General features: G+C 34.7%; 1 protein-coding gene across 4 annotated transcripts in view; it reads right to left on the bottom strand.

The window, feature by feature from the left end:
• LOC131683614 (uncharacterized) overlaps window positions 1-21,174 on the bottom strand; it is a 301,264-nt gene that overhangs the window by 140,224 nt on the left and 139,866 nt on the right. For all 4 annotated transcript variants that reach the window (XM_058965735.1, XM_058965734.1, XM_058965731.1 and 1 more), the window contains one exon: window positions 13,186-13,225. In XM_058965735.1, the coding sequence (XP_058821718.1) occupies window positions 13,186-13,225 (40 nt within the window). The remainder of the gene's footprint in view (window positions 1-13,185; window positions 13,226-21,174) is intronic.

Raw genomic sequence — 21,174 nt, forward strand, 5'->3', positions numbered from 1 at the left:
CCAACTCAAATCCTATTACAAATATACAACACGTCCAAGAAACAATCTTCTTGCGTGCTGCAACCATAAACGAAGTGATCCCTTTGATTAAAGACCTCGAAAAAAATAACAGTTGTAGTCCTGATAAGATCCCCGCTAGTGTTCTTAAGAGTAACTGTACCACTTTCGCAAACATCCTAACCAAAGCTTTTAATTTAATAATTCAAACCGGCAGGTACCCAGACTGTTTAAAAATAGCCCGAGTAATTCCAGTTTTCAAAGCTGGTGATCCAAACTAACCTTGCAACTATAGACCAATTTCAACATTGTGCGTTTTCAATAAAATTCTTGAGAAATTGCTCATCACTCGACTACTCGAGTTTTTGAACAAACACAACATAATTTACAACTACCAGTATGGGTTCAGACAGGGCTGCAGCACTTTAATTGCAATGGCCGAATTAATTGACTCCATCATTAGTCAAATTGATAGCAAAAGAATTGTTGGTGCCCTTTTTCTGGACCTAAAAAAAGCATTCGATACTCTGGATCACTCAATCCTGCTTAAGAAGTCAGAATGCTATGGTATCAGGGGATCAGCAAATCATATTATTCGTAGCTATCTGTCGTATAGGAACCAATTCGTATCTATTGGAGACTCGTGTAGCTCTTATAGACCAATAGAAATTTATTTTTATTGTATATCAATGACCTAGGTAGACTCGGGTTAAAAGGGACTCCTCGTCTTTTCGCTGATGACACAGCGTTGTTCTACCCGAACAACAACTACCTGGATATTGTACGCGACATTGAATCGGATTTAAAAACACTAACGACGTATTTCAACGAAAACCTTCTTTCCTTGAACCTATCAAAAACTAAATATATGCTGTTTCGTTCATCTAGAAGAGCTATAGGCGTGCATTCAGACCCAAGAATGGGACAGTCTGTAATTCAGGAAACTAACTGCTTCAAATATTTAGGACTTCACTTAGACCCCACACTCTCCTGGATTGAGCATATCACATCTATAGAGAGAAAAGTTGCATCGTTATGTGGGGCTATGCGTAAAGTATGCTCTTTTGTTCCCCAGCATGTACTTCTAAAATTTTATTATGCGCACATCCACTCATTGCTGAACTACCTTGTATCTGTGTGGGGCATGCCAGTATTTCGAATCTTTTTTTTTTTAATTTTTATTAACGTGACTTTAAATTTTTATTCATTCGTCACGCAGTATTTCGAATCTGAAAAAGCTACAAACGCTTCAAAACAGATGTCCTAAAATTATTTATAAAAAACCAATTATGTACCCTACTATTTTGTTATACAATAATAATGCCCATAACATTTTACCTTTGCTTGGGTTGACTAACTACCAAACAATAATATACATCCACAATGCTTTGCATAATACTATTGCTCATAATAATCTAGAATTTACAACAGGCATTCGAGCTCACAGCACTAGACAAGCCAATCATTTATTATACTCCAGAGTATCCACGAACCTTGGTCAAAGACGCATTTCTTTCATCGGACCTAAGTTATTCAACCAGCTTCCTACTGATTTAAAGCAAATAACATGTCGCACTCGTTACCAAGCAAAATTGAAACTAATTTAAAAAAATAAAATATGAGAATTTTTAATATAAACTTCGTTCACCACCAATCGAGCTTATTCCTTTAGTTATAATTGGTTAACATTTTTTTAATAAAAACAATTGATAAATGCATTTTTTTCTAGCAATAAGTAATAAATAAATTTAAATTATTATAAGCTTCCTGCAAAGCTACGATGGGACCCTTAAAAGGATTCTTTTCCGCTGGGTACTCGCCGTAGCTTCTTGTCAAACTTTGTGTTTTGTCGGTCTCGTATTGTTTTTTGTTGTTCTCAGCATTTCCGCGATTCGTAACTTTGTTTTGTTGTGCTGACCTTTTTTTTTGTACGCTGAGAACTGATGTGTCTACTACCAGGGGGCTCCGTTTGTGAGCTTTTTGGTGTGGGGGTAAGAGGCGGGCTATTAAAAAAATGGGACTGTTAAGACAGCAGTTTACAGAACAATTCTAAGCAAAACTTTGTATGAAGAATATGACCATCCTTTGATATATTGGCCAGCTAGGTGGCGTTCAACTATATCAATAATTTATTAGTTTGTTCAGCTCACATTTTGTGAAGGTATGAGGTGGGAATATAGAAGTTTAACGTTAATAACTTCCATTTGACTGAACGGTATATTCTGATTTCTGCAGTATTTGGACGAAAACAATTTCAACGATCTTGTACTTAATTTCAAAGTATTCATAATTAGCATAAATGATGGAACAATTCGTTTGAATTTTTTCGTTACCCTCCTAATATGCTGCATTATTCAATATGTGGCGACGTAATGAGGCGCGCCTCTATTTGGTTTTCTCATAATCTTTATCTATAAAAGAACGAACACCGACTTAGTAGCTAACTATTTCAGAGTTGATAAACTGCTTCAAATTTAGCGATTTGTAATTTTCTGGCAACCAGAGTTAGCCAAACTCCATCTTTACAGGGAAGAAAGTATGCCATGGTTTGCTAAAAAAGGACGGGTAAACCGCATTAAGCGTTAAAACAATTTACAGCAAAGTGTGACTGCTGCGAGAAAATGCATGCAATCTGCCCGGGTTTTACTGCCAATCTGCCATTGTTGAAAATAGGGCTTCTCGTATCTACCAGTTTTCGAAGCCGACGTAAATCGCGCCGCTTCGCAGTGATCGGAATCAAAGATACCCCAAATTTCTAAACAATTGCTAAAATGAGAGATGCCATTCCAGCAGAATCAAAAACATTAAATATGCATTGTTGGATAGAATCACTTGAGAATAAAAAGCCCTGTTTGAGCATTAAATTTCATTCGGATGCGCTTTTGGAATTCGAAAAAAAATATTAGAGAACCTGTATATTACCTGTACTGGTGGCAAAGTACCATGAAACCGGTTCCCAACAAAAAGGGTTGGTACTAGGAACCCTAAGTATAGCAGATGAAATTGAATGTACAAATAAAGAAGAAAACTATACTTTCTCCATTAACCTTGTTCACTGACCTCAACACTAACCTCTCCTAGTCTCAGATATCAAGAAAAAAATATTTTGGAACAGTTACCCCATCTGTACTTAAGAGAAGAGAAGACAATCGCGAACTAATTTGATCCAGTCCTAACCTCAATATTGAACCAGCTCCTGATTGGTCGTTTCATCAATCAAGAGCGATCATCATATTTACAAGAGGGTTAAAAAAAGCGCTGCTAGATCTATTCTGGATACTTTTCATACATATCAACATTTCATGTAAATTGAATAGATGTTTTGAATGACAATATAGCTACGCATTGGTGGTCGTTTGTTTTCTTTAGATTTTCGGCTGGGACTAGTAGGGAAAGTTAAGAAAAGCAAGAAGCCTGTTTTTATATATTCCCTTAGATCGGTACGATAAGTCATCTAGTAAAAACTTGGAAAAGAAGGATTTGACACAGAAGTTTTACGTATCCAAATGTGCAGAGTATCTTTTTGGGGATTTTAAGTGGAAAGCATTGTACCATTTACCTGTTGTCTCTTGAGAAGGGAAATGGAAAGATAACATTTTCCAAACTTCTACGCGAGTTATTATCAAAACTCTGCATTGCCGACATCAGAAAATAAAACGACAAACGAACGCGTGTTCAATTGACGATTGTGTGCTATTTACTCAGAATTACACAGATTCTCCGATATTTTGTCAAATAACAACATTTCTTTAGCTGGATATATGACAAATGTTATAAAACACTGAATAGATATTAGCGTGGTTGGCTCGCCACTAACCATCCATTCCCATGCCAAAATGACAGCTTCGATGGTTTGGCATTAGCGTTACAGCAAATTTGAACAAATCGCATAAGCATATTAATATACTGACCAACATCAAGTATCGAACCCTACCTACCGATTGTCCGAACCGGTTTTTATTTATTGGCACTTCACTCGATTTTCATAGTGTTTGTGATGCCAGCTGAAGACTAGTAGGTAAATAAATAACGTGCGGATGATGAGAGGTATATTGATCAGACTTTGAATTGGAGGTTGCTGGCCACGATCAAGCTGCTGCAGTGTTGCGTCTTGCTGGCAGTATGCCGTCATCCAGGTAAACAAACTTGATTTCGCTTTTTATCTTTCTCGAGTGAGGAAAGGTTCCACAGTCTGTAGGTCACTACTTATATGTGGATTTTCCCCCACTCGATTCCGACTTATGTCGACTGTAAGGACTCGACTTTTCTGGCATAAAAATAACTAGAATTAAAACTCACCAAATGTTATAATGTAAGGTAGTCTCTGGAAGGAATCTCACTGCTCTGTCCAATACCATTTCCGCTTTCTATTAGTCTCAGGCACGCGGTATTGAACAGAACAGTAAGATTCCTTCCAGAGACTACCTTACATTATGACATTTGGTGAGTATTTCGACATAGATCTTTCATTAGGGCTTAAATCGCAAATGCGTTTTCGCTATAATGGCATTATGTGGCTAAAATACTACAAGATTGAGGTGAAAATTAGTTAAAATACATACCAAAACATACATTTTCTTCAAGATTTCGACTTAGGCCATTCTTCTCATATGGAATACAAAGCCTAAACTAACATTTTTTGACAGAACAGGGGCGAATGGTTATTATTCACAAAATTATTCTGTAAACGGCGGTTCTATTATATAAATGATAATTAATATCTACTGTGATCATGTCTACTCGGTGGTTGTTGCACATAAACAGAATATTTCGCTGTTTTCATGAAATTTGAAGAAAAGATGCACGCGCCCTTTCATTTGCATTGGGTTTCTATGCGCCCATTTGCTGAGCCCTATTAAAATATCCTGTCAAGCTCACCTATTTACGTAACCCTACCCAGCAAGACAGAGTCAGTTTAGCCCATTTACTAGAATAACAGCTGCATTTAGAAAAGCATCGTCGAATATTGAAACTGAATTTTCACCATTTGAGTACATTGCGACTTAGGCCCTAATGAAAGATCTGTGTCGATTTAATACTGATTTCAAAACCAATGTTGTAAAGCTACAGAACTGCCAATGTTGGCATAAGTGATGCATACATACAGGATGAGCCAGAAAAAAGCGCAAGGTCGAACACTAAAACTTCGGTAGTAAACTCGCTGAAAATGTTTCAAAGTTGTGAGTAGGGGATACCGGGACTAGTTGGTGGAGATTTCTGGTTTCATTTTTACCGCTTTGATTTAGGTAGATCGTGCAAAATAGAGCTCGTTACATACAAGGGCAGACCGTTATATCTTTGAAATTTATCAAAGTGTTCAAAGCTGTTGTATTGTCTTTTTTCTTATAGGTCAAACAATATGTGATCGGTAAAACCCGACTCGCGGTAAGTTGGCGGTATGTATATCCTATTGGCGGTACGCCAGAAAATATGCTATCAAATGGAAAATAAATTACATCAGGGGTCCTTGTGAAATGCATTAAATGTATTTTCAATAATACATTATAAATTAACCGACAATTACCATTATATTTCCATCTCATTTTGACTTCGACGCGTACTCCATGTTCAAACCGAAATCTTCGAAATTCTTCAGACGATTGGCCGAAGTAAATGTCCATTGCTTTGACGCGATACGATCAGAAGTACAAAACAAAAGAATTTCAATACACTATCTTGCGATGTTACTTGTTATAATTTTCAGTTTTTTAACTATTTCCGAGACCAGATTTCTAATACAGCTTACTTCGAAAATTGCTAATTTTGTTATTGCTTTCTCTGGTCGGGGACATACGAGAAAAATGTTCGCTTGCTTTGGACTGAATTCCAGAAATAAAAAAACTCATGACTATTATTGCACTGTGAAAAATTATGCTGCGTGCGTCACCACCAACTTACCCTATCCGCATATTTCATAAACAAGTATTTAAAAACAATCTTTTACTAGTGTTTAAATCCCATATCTGAACGGATATTGAAAGCTATACAGCTTTTTACGTGTCATAATGGAGGTCTAAATTGTCTAGTTCGTAATGCGTTTAATTGCCCTTTTTTGATAATAACAGTTTACGCCAGCTTGACAGCGACGCCCAGTTGAGGATGTCGGGCGTTCATTGAATAAACATCCAACGCAGTGGACTAACGTAGGATGACTTCCTCTTACCGGGCGGATGAAGTAAACGATTATAGTCACAAAAGGGCAATAAACATATTACGAACTAAACAATTTTGATCGCGTTATGGCACGTAAAAAGCTCGATACACCATAGAAAAAAATGATTCATGGAATAGATTGCATATCCCCTTAACGCTTTCATGCCTAACTTTTTCTAGCACATATGGCATTCCAAAATTATATTCCTTTAGGACTGTTGCGTTCGAGAAAGACGAAAAATCTGTTCAGTTTCAGAGACCAGGGGAATCCAATCAGACTAATAGCAATAATTTCAGTTCTAATGATAATACTAAAACATGTAAGTGCTCCAATGAAAAGTAATAGTCACAGTTACTAACCTTTCTTATTTTTGTGAGTAAATCTTGCCTACATCAAGAGTTATAGCTTTTGAATAACGTTGTTTTATAAACAACATGGGCATGAAAAGGTTAAAAAAAAACACATGTTTAAAATTCAGAAAATTTACTTACTATGGTCAAAAACCTAATATCGCCCAAAACATTTACAAAATAAAATGTTACGCAACATAAACATGTATTTTACATTACTTGAGGTATACAACGAGAGACAGCGCCATAGGTCTAATAGAAACGGAGATTCCGCCAACTGTCCCCGGACTCCCCTATCCTGCTCCTAATTTTATCACAAAGCGCCTAAACTACTGAGTCCCGTTTCAATTTTTTTCAAAAATCTTTTCACATTGATTTAGTTGGAACCCCAAATCCCTGCCATCTTTTTATTTGTTTTGCTCCCAAGTCCAGTTCGCTGGGAATTTTTTTTGAAATCAGAACTGCCAATGTTGGCATAAGTGATGCATACATACAGGATGAGCCAGGAAAAAGCGCAAGCTCGAACACTAAAACTTCGGTAGTAAACTCGCTGAAAATGTTTCAAAGTTGTGAGTAGGGGATACCGGGACTAGTTGGTGGAGATTTCTGTTTTAAATTTTACCGCTTTGATTTAGGTAGATCGTGCAAAATAGAGCTCGTTACATACAAGGGCAGACCGTTATATCTTTGAATTTTATCAAAGTGTTCAAAGCTGTTGTATTGTCTTTGTTATTATAGATAAAACAATATGTGATCGGTAAAACTAGACCCGCGGTAAGTTTGGCGGTATGTATATCCTATTGACGGTACGCCAGAAAACATGCTATCAAATGGAAAATAAATTACATCAGGGGTCCTTGTGAAATGCACTAAACGTATTTTCAATAATACATTATAAATTAACCGACAATTGCCATTATATTTCAATCTCATTTTGACTTCGACGGGTACTCCATGTTAAAACCGGTCGGTCGGGGATATACAAGAAAAATATTCGATTGTTTTGGAGTGAATTTCAGAAATAGAAAAACTCATGACTATTATTGCACTGTGAAAAATTATGCTGAGTGCGTCAACTTACCCTAATCGCATATTTTATAAACAAGTATTTAAAAACAATCTTTTACTTGTGGTTAAATCCAATATCTAAACGGATATTGAAAGCTATACAGCCATAATGGAGGTCTAAATAGTCTAGTTCGTAATACGTTTAATTGCCCTTTTTTGACAATAATAGTTTACGCCAGCTTGACAGCAACGCCCAGTTGAGGATGTCGGGCGTTCATTGAATAAACATCCAACACAGTGGACTAACGTAGGATGACTTCCTCTTACTGGGCGGATGAAGTAGACGATTATTGCCAAAAAAGGGCAATAAACATATTACGAACTAAATAATTTTGATCGTCATTATGGCACGTAAAAAACTGGATACACCATAGAAAAAAAAAGATCCATGGAATAGATTGCATATCCCCTTAACGCTTTCATGCCTAACTTTTTCTAGCACATATGGCATTCCAAAATTATATTCTTTTAGGACTGTTGCGTTCGAGAAAGACGAAAAATCTGTTCAGTTTCAGGGACCAGGGGAATCCAATCAGACTAATAGCAATCATTTCAGTTCTAAGGATAATACTAAAACATGTAAGTGCTCCAATGAAAAGTAATAGTCACAGTTACTAGTCTTTCTTATTTTTGTGAGTAAATCTTGCCTACACCAAAAGTTATAGCTTTTGAATAACGTTGTTGTTTTATAATTAACATGGGCATGAAAAGGTTAAAAAACACATGTTTAAAATTCAGAAAATTTACTTTGTATGCTAAAAAGCCTAATATCGCCCAAAACATTTACAAAATAAAATGTTATGCAACATAAACATGTATTTTACATTACTTGAGGTACACAACGAGAGACAGCGTCATAGGTCTAATAGAAACGGAGATTCCGCCAACTGTCCCCGGACTCCCCTATCATGCTCCTATTTTTATCACAAAGCGCCTAAACTACTGAGTCCCGTTTCAATTTTTTTCAAAAATCTTTTCACATTGATTTAGTTGGAACCCCAAATCCCTGCCATCTTTTTATTTGTTTTGCTCCCAAGTCCCTGCCATCTTTTTATTTGTTTTGCTCCCAAGTCCAGTTCGCTGGGAATTTTTTTTGAAATCAGAACTGCCAATGTTGGCATAAGTGATGCATACATACAGGATGAGCCAGGAAAAAGCGCAAGCTCGAACACTAAAACTTCGGTAGTAAACTCGCTGAAAATGTTTCAAAGTTGTGAGTAGGGGATACCGGGACTAGTTGGTGGAGATTTCTGTTTTAAATTTTACCGCTTTGATTTAGGTAGATCGTGCAAAATAGAGCTCGTTACATACAAGGGCAGACCGTTATATCTTTGAATTTTATCAAAGTGTTCAAAGCTGTTGTATTGTCTTTGTTATTATAGATAAAACAATATGTGATCGGTAAAACTAGACCCGCGGTAAGTTTGGCGGTATGTATATCCTATTGACGGTACGCCAGAAAACATGCTATCAAATGGAAAATAAATTACATCAGGGGTCCTTGTGAAATGCACTAAACGTATTTTCAATAATACATTATAAATTAACCGACAATTGCCATTATATTTCAATCTCATTTTGACTTCGACGGGTACTCCATGTTAAAACCGGTCGGTCGGGGATATACAAGAAAAATATTCGATTGTTTTGGAGTGAATTTCAGAAATAGAAAAACTCATGACTATTATTGCACTGTGAAAAATTATGCTGAGTGCGTCAACTTACCCTAATCGCATATTTTATAAACAAGTATTTAAAAACAATCTTTTACTTGTGGTTAAATCCAATATCTAAACGGATATTGAAAGCTATACAGCCATAATGGAGGTCTAAATAGTCTAGTTCGTAATACGTTTAATTGCCCTTTTTTGACAATAATAGTTTACGCCAGCTTGACAGCAACGCCCAGTTGAGGATGTCGGGCGTTCATTGAATAAACATCCAACACAGTGGACTAACGTAGGATGACTTCCTCTTACTGGGCGGATGAAGTAGACGATTATTGCCAAAAAAGGGCAATAAACATATTACGAACTAAATAATTTTGATCGTCATTATGGCACGTAAAAAACTGGATACACCATAGAAAAAAAAAGATCCATGGAATAGATTGCATATCCCCTTAACGCTTTCATGCCTAACTTTTTCTAGCACATATGGCATTCCAAAATTATATTCTTTTAGGACTGTTGCGTTCGAGAAAGACGAAAAATCTGTTCAGTTTCAGGGACCAGGGGAATCCAATCAGACTAATAGCAATCATTTCAGTTCTAAGGATAATACTAAAACATGTAAGTGCTCCAATGAAAAGTAATAGTCACAGTTACTAGTCTTTCTTATTTTTGTGAGTAAATCTTGCCTACACCAAAAGTTATAGCTTTTGAATAACGTTGTTGTTTTATAATTAACATGGGCATGAAAAGGTTAAAAAACACATGTTTAAAATTCAGAAAATTTACTTTGTATGCTAAAAAGCCTAATATCGCCCAAAACATTTACAAAATAAAATGTTATGCAACATAAACATGTATTTTACATTACTTGAGGTACACAACGAGAGACAGCGTCATAGGTCTAATAGAAACGGAGATTCCGCCAACTGTCCCCGGACTCCCCTATCATGCTCCTATTTTTATCACAAAGCGCCTAAACTACTGAGTCCCGTTTCAATTTTTTTCAAAAATCTTTTCACATTGATTTAGTTGGAACCCCAAATCCCTGCCATCTTTTTATTTGTTTTGCTCCCAAGTCCAGTTCGTTGAGAATTTTTTTTGAAATCATAAGATATTACTAAAACAAATTTTTAAATTCGATTTTATTTTCAAAAGTGTTTAAGTCCGTGGGACTAAAAAACTTTAAATTTGTTTTTAGCGGACTAGATGCTAATGTTTCATGTTATTTTGAGACATTTCAACAAAATAATTTCGATTTTTAACATTTCATGTGCTCCCTCCCCCCTTTGGATTTTTTCGAATATTATGAAATCACTAAAAAATTGCATAGATTCCTTGTACACCCCTAGTTCTCTATACAAAATTTGATTTTATACTGTGAAGCCCTGCTCCCATTTTTTTTATTTTGTTTTGCAGTGTTATCAATATATCACAACAATTTATTACCCATTATCTAGGGAACTGAGTTGCTATAAAAAGTATGGCATCGAATGACGATTCTTTAAAGTATTAGGCTGTGCACGCTGACGAAGTTGACTTATAAGAAAAACGACATAAAATAACATTTACTGTGAGCCGTGCTTACTAACACTGCAACTAAGCTGTGAAGCAATCTTGGTAAACATGGCTCACAGTAACAATCAATTTATGTCGACTTGCTAGTCGACTTTGTCAGCGTGCAAAGACTTATTGATACTACGACTACGATTATATCGAAAGTGACAGTACTTTCTTTTGATAGCAGTATCGATTCTAATGCAGGGATGCCACATTGAAAACTGCGTTTCGGTCAAAAAAATCTTTTTACCATCTGTGATGACAAAAACAGGAAAAAAATCTGTGAAAATCTGTGATAAAATTCCAAAAAATCTGCAAAAAATCACAATATTTTCAAAAATCTGCAAAAATCTGTGAAATTTTCATCAAAATGCCAAAAATCTGTCATCTGTGAAAAAGAATCTGTGATTAAAATTTATGAATCTGTGACATTACAGAAAAATCTGTGAATATGGTAACCCTGTTCTAATGTGGTTTTCGATTGATTGGAGCCGGTGTAGTGGAGTGCACTGAAACTGCACCGTTTTTGCATTTTCTAGCAGAAGTGCAGAAAACTGGGTATGTTCCATTGACACTTCTGCTAGAAAGTGCAAAACCAGTGCAATCCACTACACCGGTGTCAATCAATCGAAAATCCCATAAGTAGGTATCGATGTATTTTAATATCGCAACGTCCCGAGAATATACAAAAGTAAAACACATAGGCACTAAATTTCTTGAAACATTCAGAACAACAACTGCCACTTCAGCATGTTTTTCATAGTTCTAGACAGAAATAAACAGCCATTCAATTGAGAATGTTAATTTTCTACCTTGTACACTCATGTTTTTTTACGCGGTTTTTTTTGCGCGGTATTTTTTTACGCGTTTTTTTTTACGCGGATTTCGAAATTTACGCGGTTTTCATTTACGCGGATTTTGAAATTTACGCGGTTTTCATTTACGCGGATTTTGGAATTTACGCGGTATCCATCAATGAGGTTCCCTTTATCGCGGATTCTTAAATTTAAGTGGTCTTCATTTACGCGGATTTTGAAATTTACGCGGTTTTCATTTACGCGGATTTTGAAATTTACGCGGTTTTCATTTACGCGGATTTTGGAATTTACGCGGTATCCATCAATGAGGTTCCCTTTATCGCGGATTCTTAAATTTAAGTGGTCTTCATTTACGCGGATTTTGAAATTTACGCGGTTTTCATTTACGCGGATTTTGAAATTTACGCGGTTTTCATTTACGCGGATTTTGAAATTTACGCGGTTTTCATTTACGCGGATTTTGAAATTTACGCGGTTTTCATTTACGCGGATTTTGAAATTTACGCGGTTTTCATTTACGCGGCTCGTATCCCCCGCGTAAAAAAAACCTGAGTGTACCTCTACTGGATTCGATGACAGAAACTAGATACCGAAAAGAAATGCTTGAACGAAGGGTTACAAAGGAAAATCACGAGCACCATTTCAAGGCCATGGAGATTGCTGCTTTAATGCTTCCCTCCGCCTGAACAACAACGACGACTAACACAAAATATGTGTGTTTACGTTCCGCGCAACCCCACCCATTTTCTTCACTCGTTTATTTTTGTTCGTTTTGTTTTGATCGGCGGTACTAAATAATAATACATATATAGCTACACCGGCCGCAGTTCAGATCCGACGGAGTGGTTGTGTTGTGATGTGTTTTGTTTTCATTTAAAGCTACATACATACATCTGGCAGGAGGGCGAATTTATTTTGAAGAATTGTGTAGGAGTCATTCAAACAATTGCCGGAATTGGGTGATTGTTAGCTCCATACGCTTCTGACACGCTGAAGTCTAGAGACTGGGTAAACCTTGAACGACCAATAAAATTGTTGAATCCTATAAAATCTAAAGAGGTAAATACAATATTTCGACAAAGGGAGCACTAGTGGATCTCGATCCAACATAAAAATTGTGAAAAGTGGGGGTGATGGTGCCACATTACCGTAGCATTCTTTTCTAACCTTCAGAAGTGTACTCTAGCGCCATCTGTTCGTCGATTCGAATGTAAATACTTTGATGCAATAAAATACCAGCTGATTAGTTGCATGCAACTTACTCTTTAATCGATACAATTAATGACGTCACGCATCCATACCTAACAGTCGGTCTCAGTCGAGACCGCTTTAGTAGTACAAAAGTTCAAGGTTTATGCATTAAAGCTGGTTGTGCGTAATTTTCCTGAGGGCCGTTACTTCCTAAAACTTACTATTCCTGTTATTGAACTTGCTATCAATCAATTGGAGATTTTATCATGTATTCGTTTATAGATTAATTATTGAATTTAGGTATACAACAATAAGAGAGAAATGCGATCCGAAGTTATATTATAAATGGAAAGAAATTTAAGAACATGTTTACTTACTTTGAGCAGCCAGCTGCTGTTGGTGCTGTGCCGCAGCTCGCTGAAAAGAAAATAAATGATAAAATATATTGATTTACTTTTGCGAGGAGATAAGCTTTGGTTATAACTACTACAAAGTGGCCTGTTTAAAATAATTGTTTATAGACGATGGGTGCTATTTTAACTATGTAAATGCTATATCATCCGAACGTGATGCATTGCACGTCACATGCGATCTCGAGATATAGTCTTCGCAGCTCAGATGCTATTAAATTATTGGTTCACGTCGAAAGCAGACATCAATTAAGCAATTGACTGCTATATTCCCGTACAAAAGAAACCAGATCACAGCATTTGTGTACGATCCAACTAGAACACGCGTGACCTGACTTATTCGTAAACAACTCTGTCATAGATCAAACGACTAACAAATAGGGACAGGTTGTGAATAAGTGTTATCTTTGGGCGCTGATAAGCAGTCCGACACCGAACACTAAAGTTGACGACACAAAATAAGCTTGAACATCAATTGACGTTCCTAATCGGTTTCGTTTCACAGAGCGTGACAACTGAGTGTCAAATTCTGACCGCTTGTAAATCAAATCTTGTCAGCAGGTCATTGCTTGAATTGGACACTAGCATGCCATAATTGAAATTGAGGGTAAAAGGTCGATAGCGCATAGCTAGATGAAATATGATCAAACGAGATGAAATAGTATAAAATGAAAACATAAAAAAAAACAATCATCAATACATCATTTTTTCATGAAGCATATGGTGTTTAGCTTTAGGGTGGATGTACCAATAGTCGCATGCTTAAGGAAAACTTTTGATAAAAAATTGATTAATAGACCTATGGGCAATGTTAATACATTAAACGAAAGCTTTCAGTCCCTACTTCATAGGAAAAATATAAAGATAGCTTAATAACCAATTTATGTATTCAAAACCGCTTGTACCACTATAGGAACACATGTACCAATAGTGGTGCAATCGCTAATTTCGGTTCCTATTGTTGCAAATCCCATTGCTTTCTTATGGGACTTGCAACTATAGGTACACTACATCAACTATAGGTGCAAGGGAGCTCAAAATTCAAAGAAAATCATTTTTTTCAATAGTTATTTGAGCAAATTTCAAGGATAACAGTTTTATTGTCGCATAATTTTAGTGCGATGAATCGATAAAAAAATATTTGTTGATGGTTGGTACCTTAGTTAGGCCCACTACTGCAACTATTGGTACACCTCAACTATAGGAGCACCCACCCTAGATACATATTGAATGGGTGATCCGAGCATAGATAAAATAACGATTTGAAAAGTCGTGAAAGAAATCAGACTCGGACTAAGACTACACGGATACCTATCTGGTCTTCATATAATCTCGCTAAGACCAGCGGCATATTTACAATACGGTAACCTAGAGGTGTCATTTGTAACTGGTTATCCGTATGCATTGGAATTGATTGGCAGTTCAAGACAGTTCAGTTTGTAATCCATTTGATTTTTTTTTGGATCCAAACCAAACATCATATTTTCGTGTTTATCTACAGCGATGTAACTGCCTGTGAAAACCTTTTAATGATAGGCTTGCAAATACAATTTGAACAAACAATTATTATCATTTGAACTTTTGAAAACTTTTTCTGACAGCCGAGTCTCATATATCAATCGACTCAGCTCGACAAATTGAGATACCTTTATGAATTCTATTAATATTACGAATTTCATGAATTTTATGAATTTTTATGTATTTTATAAATTTTGTGAATTTTATTAATTTTATGGATTTTATGAAGTGATTTTTTTATTTTGATTATAGAGGTTTCAACCTCAGGGTTACTCGCCTGTTTTCGGGGTAGAGAAATTACTTTTGGAAAAAACTAACCCTGAGTTCGGGGTTGGGAATCGCACCCAGGTGAGCTGCGTACAAGGAAATCTATTTACCAACTTTCCTAAGCCCGTCCCTTATGAATCCTATGAATTCTATGAATTCTATGAATTCTATGAATTCTATGAATTCTATGAATTCTATGAATTCTATGAATTCTATGAATTCTATGAATTCTGTGAATTCTATGAATTCTGTGAATTCTATGAATTCTGTGAATTCTATGAATTCTATGAATTCTATGAATTCTATGAATTCTATGAATTCTATGAATTCTATGAATTCTATGAATTCTATGAATTCTATGAATTCTATGAATTCTATGAATTCTATGAATTCTATGAATTCTATGAATTCTATGAATTCTATGAATTCTATGAATTCTATGAATTCTATGAATTCTATGAATTCTATGAATTCTATGAATTCTATGAATTCTATGAATTCTATGAATTCTATGAATTCTATGAATTCTATGAATTCTATGAATTCTATGAATTCTATGAATTCTATGAATTCTATGAATTCTATGAATTCTATGAATTCTATGAATTCTATGAATTCTATGAATTCTATGAATTCTATGAATTCTATGAATTCTATGAATTCTATGAATTCTATGAATTCTATGAATTCTATGAATTCTATGAATTCTATGAATTCTATGAATTCTATGAATTCCATGAATTCTATGAATTCTATGAATTCCATGAATTCTATGAATTCTATGAATTCTATGAATTCTATGAATTCTATGAATTCTATGAATTCTATGAATTCTATGAATTCTATGAATTCTATGAATTCTATGAATTCTATGAATTCTATGAATTCTATGAATTCTATGAATTCTATGAATTCTATGAATTCTATGAATTCTATGAATTCTATGAATTCTATGAATTCTATGAATTCTATGAATTCTATGAATTCTATGAATTCTATGAATTCTATGAATTCTATGAATTCTATGAATTCTATGAATTCTATGAATTCTATGAATTCTATGAATTCTATGAATTCTATGAATTCTATGAATTCTATGAATTCTATGAATTCTATGAATTCTATGAATTCTATGAATTCTATGAATTCTATGAATTCTATGAATTCTATGAATTCTATGAATTCTATGAATTCTATGAATTCTATGAATTCTATGAATTCTATGAATTCTATGAATTCCATGAATTCTATGAATTCCATGAATTCTATGAATTCCATGAATTCTATGAATTCTATGAATTCTATGAATTCTATGAATTCTATGAATTCTATGAATTCTATGAATTCTATGAATTCTATGAATTCTATGAATTCTATGAATTCTATGAATTCTATGAATTCTATGAATTCTATGAATTCTATGAATTCTATGAATTCTATGAATTCTATGAATTCTATGAATTCTATGAATTCTATGAATTCTATGAATTCTATGAATTCTATGAATTCTATGAATTCTATGAATTCTATGAATTCTATGAATTCTATGAATTCTATGAATTCTATGAATTCTATGAATTCTATGAATTCTATGAATCCTATGAATTCTATGAATCCTATGAATTCTATGAATTCTATGAATTCTATGAATTCTATGAATTCTATGAATTCTATGAATTCTATGAATTCTATGAATTCTATGAATTCTATGAATTCTATGAATTCTATGAATTCTATGAATTCTATGAATTCTATGAATTCTATGAATTCTATGAATTCTATGAATTCTATGAATTCTATGAATTCTATGAATTCTATGAATTCTATGAATTCTATGAATTCTATGAATTCTATGAATTCTATGAATTCTATGAATTCTATGAATTCTATGAATTCTATGAATTCTATGAATTCTATGAATTCTATGAATTCTATGAATTCTATGAATTCTATGAATTCTATGAATTCTATGAATTCTATGAATTCTATGAATTCTATGAATTCTATGAATTCTATGAATTCTATGAATTCTATGAATTCTATGAATTCTATGAATCCTATGAATTCTATGAATTCTATGAATTCTATGAATTCTATGAATTTTATGAATTTATTGAATTATGAGTTTCGTGAATTTTTTCGAGTTTCATGAATTTGATGAATTTTATGAATTCTATAAATTTGATGAATTTTATGAATTCTACAAATTTTATGAATTTTATGGATTTCATGATTTTTTTAAATTTTGATTATAGAGGTTTTAAAGTTAGGGTGAATTTTATGAATATTATGAGTTTTATGAATATTATCAATTTTATGGATATTATGAATTTTATGAATACAGTGGAGACCCGATTTTATCTGCTTCATATGAAAATTGGTAGTTTATAGTTTGATGGGCTCTAGCAGGCGAACCAAGCTGAATTCGAGTAAATCCTTTCTTGGGCATATATTTCTTATCTTAGAGATAAAGCAGGTTAATTTATGAATCGATATCGACGGTTTGAGTTTCGTCTGCTCTCAGAAGATTCTGTCAGAGCAGAGGATTATCTAACACCTATTGCATGCCTATCAAATTGTAGAAATGTTGGGAAACATTTCGTTCTAAATAAGCATTGAGGAATTCAGAGCCTCCACGTCTCATTACCACCGAAATGCCTTTCCAAATAATGGTCAAGGAATAATCAAAAGATAGAGACAATCAAAATGATACGTAAGCTTCTTTGAATAATGTGATGGACATTTGCAGCACTAGTTGTTGTGGGTGAAAAACAATTTCTGCTAAGCATCTTGATATTATCAAAAAGTTATTTTCTGTTCGCAAGTTTTGAGCTCGTATATAATACAGGTTTCAATAGCACTACCCACACCCATGCAAAAAGGAGCTATTTCACGTGGAATCAGGATGTTGTTTTTGTTGAATGCAAAAATCGCAAATTTTGTCCGCTAGTTCAAATGTTTGTTGACATTTGTAATGCTTCATATCAATTTGTTTTAAAAATGATTTGAAAAATCTTGACCCAGTTTTCTGAATGCACACTTGGTTACCATTTTTGATAAATGTCTCGGTATTTTCAACTCATGGTACTGAATGCAAAAAATTGCCAAACCTTCGAAATATGTAGGTCGTAAAGTACTTGTCATTTTTGACATTAGATAACACAAAATAGTGAAATTTAAGCGAATCCTCTTGATAAAAATGATGAGAGAGAATTGAAGCCCGCCGCCCATCGACAACGCCGTGCGATTACTCGAAGGGTTTTGGCGCAGGTTTGTTAATAAACTGGTCGTTTCTGGTGCAAGAACAAACCTTAAAAGTTTTTGAGACCCCGTGAAACATAACAAGAATGCACTCTTTGGTGCGGAACACACACACCGGTGGAATCATTGGTCACTCTGTTATATTTCTCCTTAGTGGAGAACAACTATTTTTCCTCCATTAATGAGAAAATTGTTTAAAACCATCTTTGCGCGTGAACCTATAACTAAATTAGTTATGGGATTTGCGTTTCGACTTCGTCTCATCAGATTCCGACACTGACGTAGTGACAGGACTAAGCTAGAGCCGGATTGACGCTAGCTTCAGAAAACGAAAATAAAATGTGTTCCTGAGCAAACCCCTAGTTAAGCGTGATGTCTCGCAAGAAAAGTAGTTCATTAGTTAGTGTCGGATTCTGATGAGACGAAGTCGAAACGCATATTCCATAACTAATTTGAAATCGTCAGTGCTTTTTTAAAAATCGATTACTCACCGTTTGCTTCGACAAAATCAATCAGCTGTAGTGTAACAATATATTGAATAAGTTGGCTGATTTTCAACGGTGAGGGAAAAAATGCTATTTTCGTTTTAAATTTTAGTAGCATTCACCATTCATCATTAAAAAGATAGGAGCTATGGTCATAATTAACGGATTGAGCTATCGTACCATGATTTGCCGAATCATTGATGGCATTTATCCTGTCAAAATTTGGTGCCGGCCCATACAGCGACCGCTTCCATCGAATTATTGAACACAGTTCTCGGCAATTGTGATATTTTCCCATGCCCCCATGCTACCGACGTAATACAGCCGGAGTCATGTGAAAATGTCAAAAATTGAAGCGAGCGTATGGCTAATCCATGACGGCTATATGCCAAAAATCATCCTATCTGGTTAAAGCCCTCAATAAACAACTCCCCATGTTAGAATTGTCCAGGTTTTAGCTAAACCTGCATAAATCTCTAAAAAACCTTCAATCCCTCAAAAGTCATTGTGATATAATGTGCAAAGTTATTGTGCGTGTTCGTGATTTTTTGCAGAATGTTTACCTTATTTTTCAAAAGTTATAAAAGTTTTTCTGTGATCATTTTTTTGGGTCAAGACTCCCCACTGCGGGGAGACTTGACCAAGGCCTGGGAAGACTTGACCAAGAGAATTTTGAAAAACCAGAGCAAAAAATAATTACATAAAACAGACTGTAATTATTTTGTTCCTTATTGTCGCGATCCTTAGGTAGCAGTAAAAAATATATAAAAGTTGCATTTCATAAATTTGGATTTTTTTAATGCATTTCTTTTTAAGGATTAACTGTACTACTTACATTGCATGTTCACACGTCAAGAAATCAGTCATATTACTGCTAGTTTCGTTGACTAATACTAAAATATATAGACTGACGTTTGAGGTGGGATTTTTTTTTGTGGCGTTATTAACTTTAACAGTAGATACCAAAGCATAATAAATATAAGGAATTTTGTATCTTTCTTCAGCTTATTGCCACTTGGTCAAGTCTCCCCATAAAATCTTGGTCAAGTCTCCCCAACATTAGTTATTGCGTTCAATTTCATGCAAATTTTAGTAATACTATTCCAATGTTCCGATTTATGTAATATCATTTCACTGCTCCATAAGGAATAAGATATATATGATAATATATGAGTACTTTGATAGTAATTAGTAGTCGAGTAGATATGTCCATACAAAGTTTAATAAAAAATTACATCATTTAATGCAAATTTATTAATTACGGAATATTTTCTATAAGGAAAGGATTTTTCATTCCAAACTTTTAAAATTATCTTAAGGGATCGAAACAAGTATAAAATTATTTTTGAAATAAGACCTCATAGCCAAAAATAGAATCTTGCGTGGTCAATTCGCCAACAATTACAAAAATCATAATCAAACATTATTGCCGTGAATCAATCTTTAATTTTTTTAAGTAGCTGTAACGATCTTAAAAATAAATCCCGTATAAGATTTGAGAATGAATGAGAACAATTATGAAATAAGTAGTGTAGTATGAGAAGATAAAGAGAGACGTATAACAAGCAAAGTTTCATCAATCGAACGTCTCTGTTCTAAGGACAAATTTGAACATTTAATTACATTTACACATATGAGAGTATTTAAACTCAAACCAACATCATCATTTTTAAAATTACATTGAGATGACTTAATGTACGAAATATTTTCAATAAACTCTGTCATGTTGAAATATTATGAAATCCATAATTCGAATACGTATACTGTAATTCATACAACAATCGTAAATCAGATAAGCTCCACCTAAATGACAATCACGCCTGAAGCTTTGTTATTGATATTTGTAAATTCATTTAGTTTGAAACTATTCCTAAACCTATTTTGATTGAAGTGATATTTACTTGCACAATCAGTTGCACTCCGGATCGTTGCAGGGCTTCCACATCCAATGACCGACTGCGCTGCTGCCGACCGGGTAAATCCATTCCCCCCGTTCGGCGGAGCAGTTTGTTTTTCAGGTATGTAGACATGTTTTGGGACACTTCCAACACAAACGATCGATTCCGATACCACTTTAATGATTCTACACACAACTGCTGTACGGTTTGCTCGCTAAGAACCCATTATCACTTTCGTACACCGTACACGGAATCATTGTGGATTTCCTTATCTTCAGCCATCGGTAGCACGCGTCGCACCACTTCAAAACATATCAGCAAGTACACAACCACACACCTTCGCTGCTCGCACCAACTGGAAGCACACTCTCTAATGTAGTCGTCACCAGCACTGCAGCTTAACTTGTTGTCAGTATAATTTCGTATCTACTCGCAATTTTCACCGGTCAGTACCGAACGACAATTGATCACATCCTTTTACGTACGTCTCGTGTGTGATATATCATTCTCAACACTCTTGCATAGGT

This window comes from Topomyia yanbarensis, chromosome 2, assembly GCF_030247195.1.
Source record: "Topomyia yanbarensis strain Yona2022 chromosome 2, ASM3024719v1, whole genome shotgun sequence".
Classification (NCBI taxonomy): domain Eukaryota; kingdom Metazoa; phylum Arthropoda; class Insecta; order Diptera; family Culicidae; genus Topomyia; species Topomyia yanbarensis.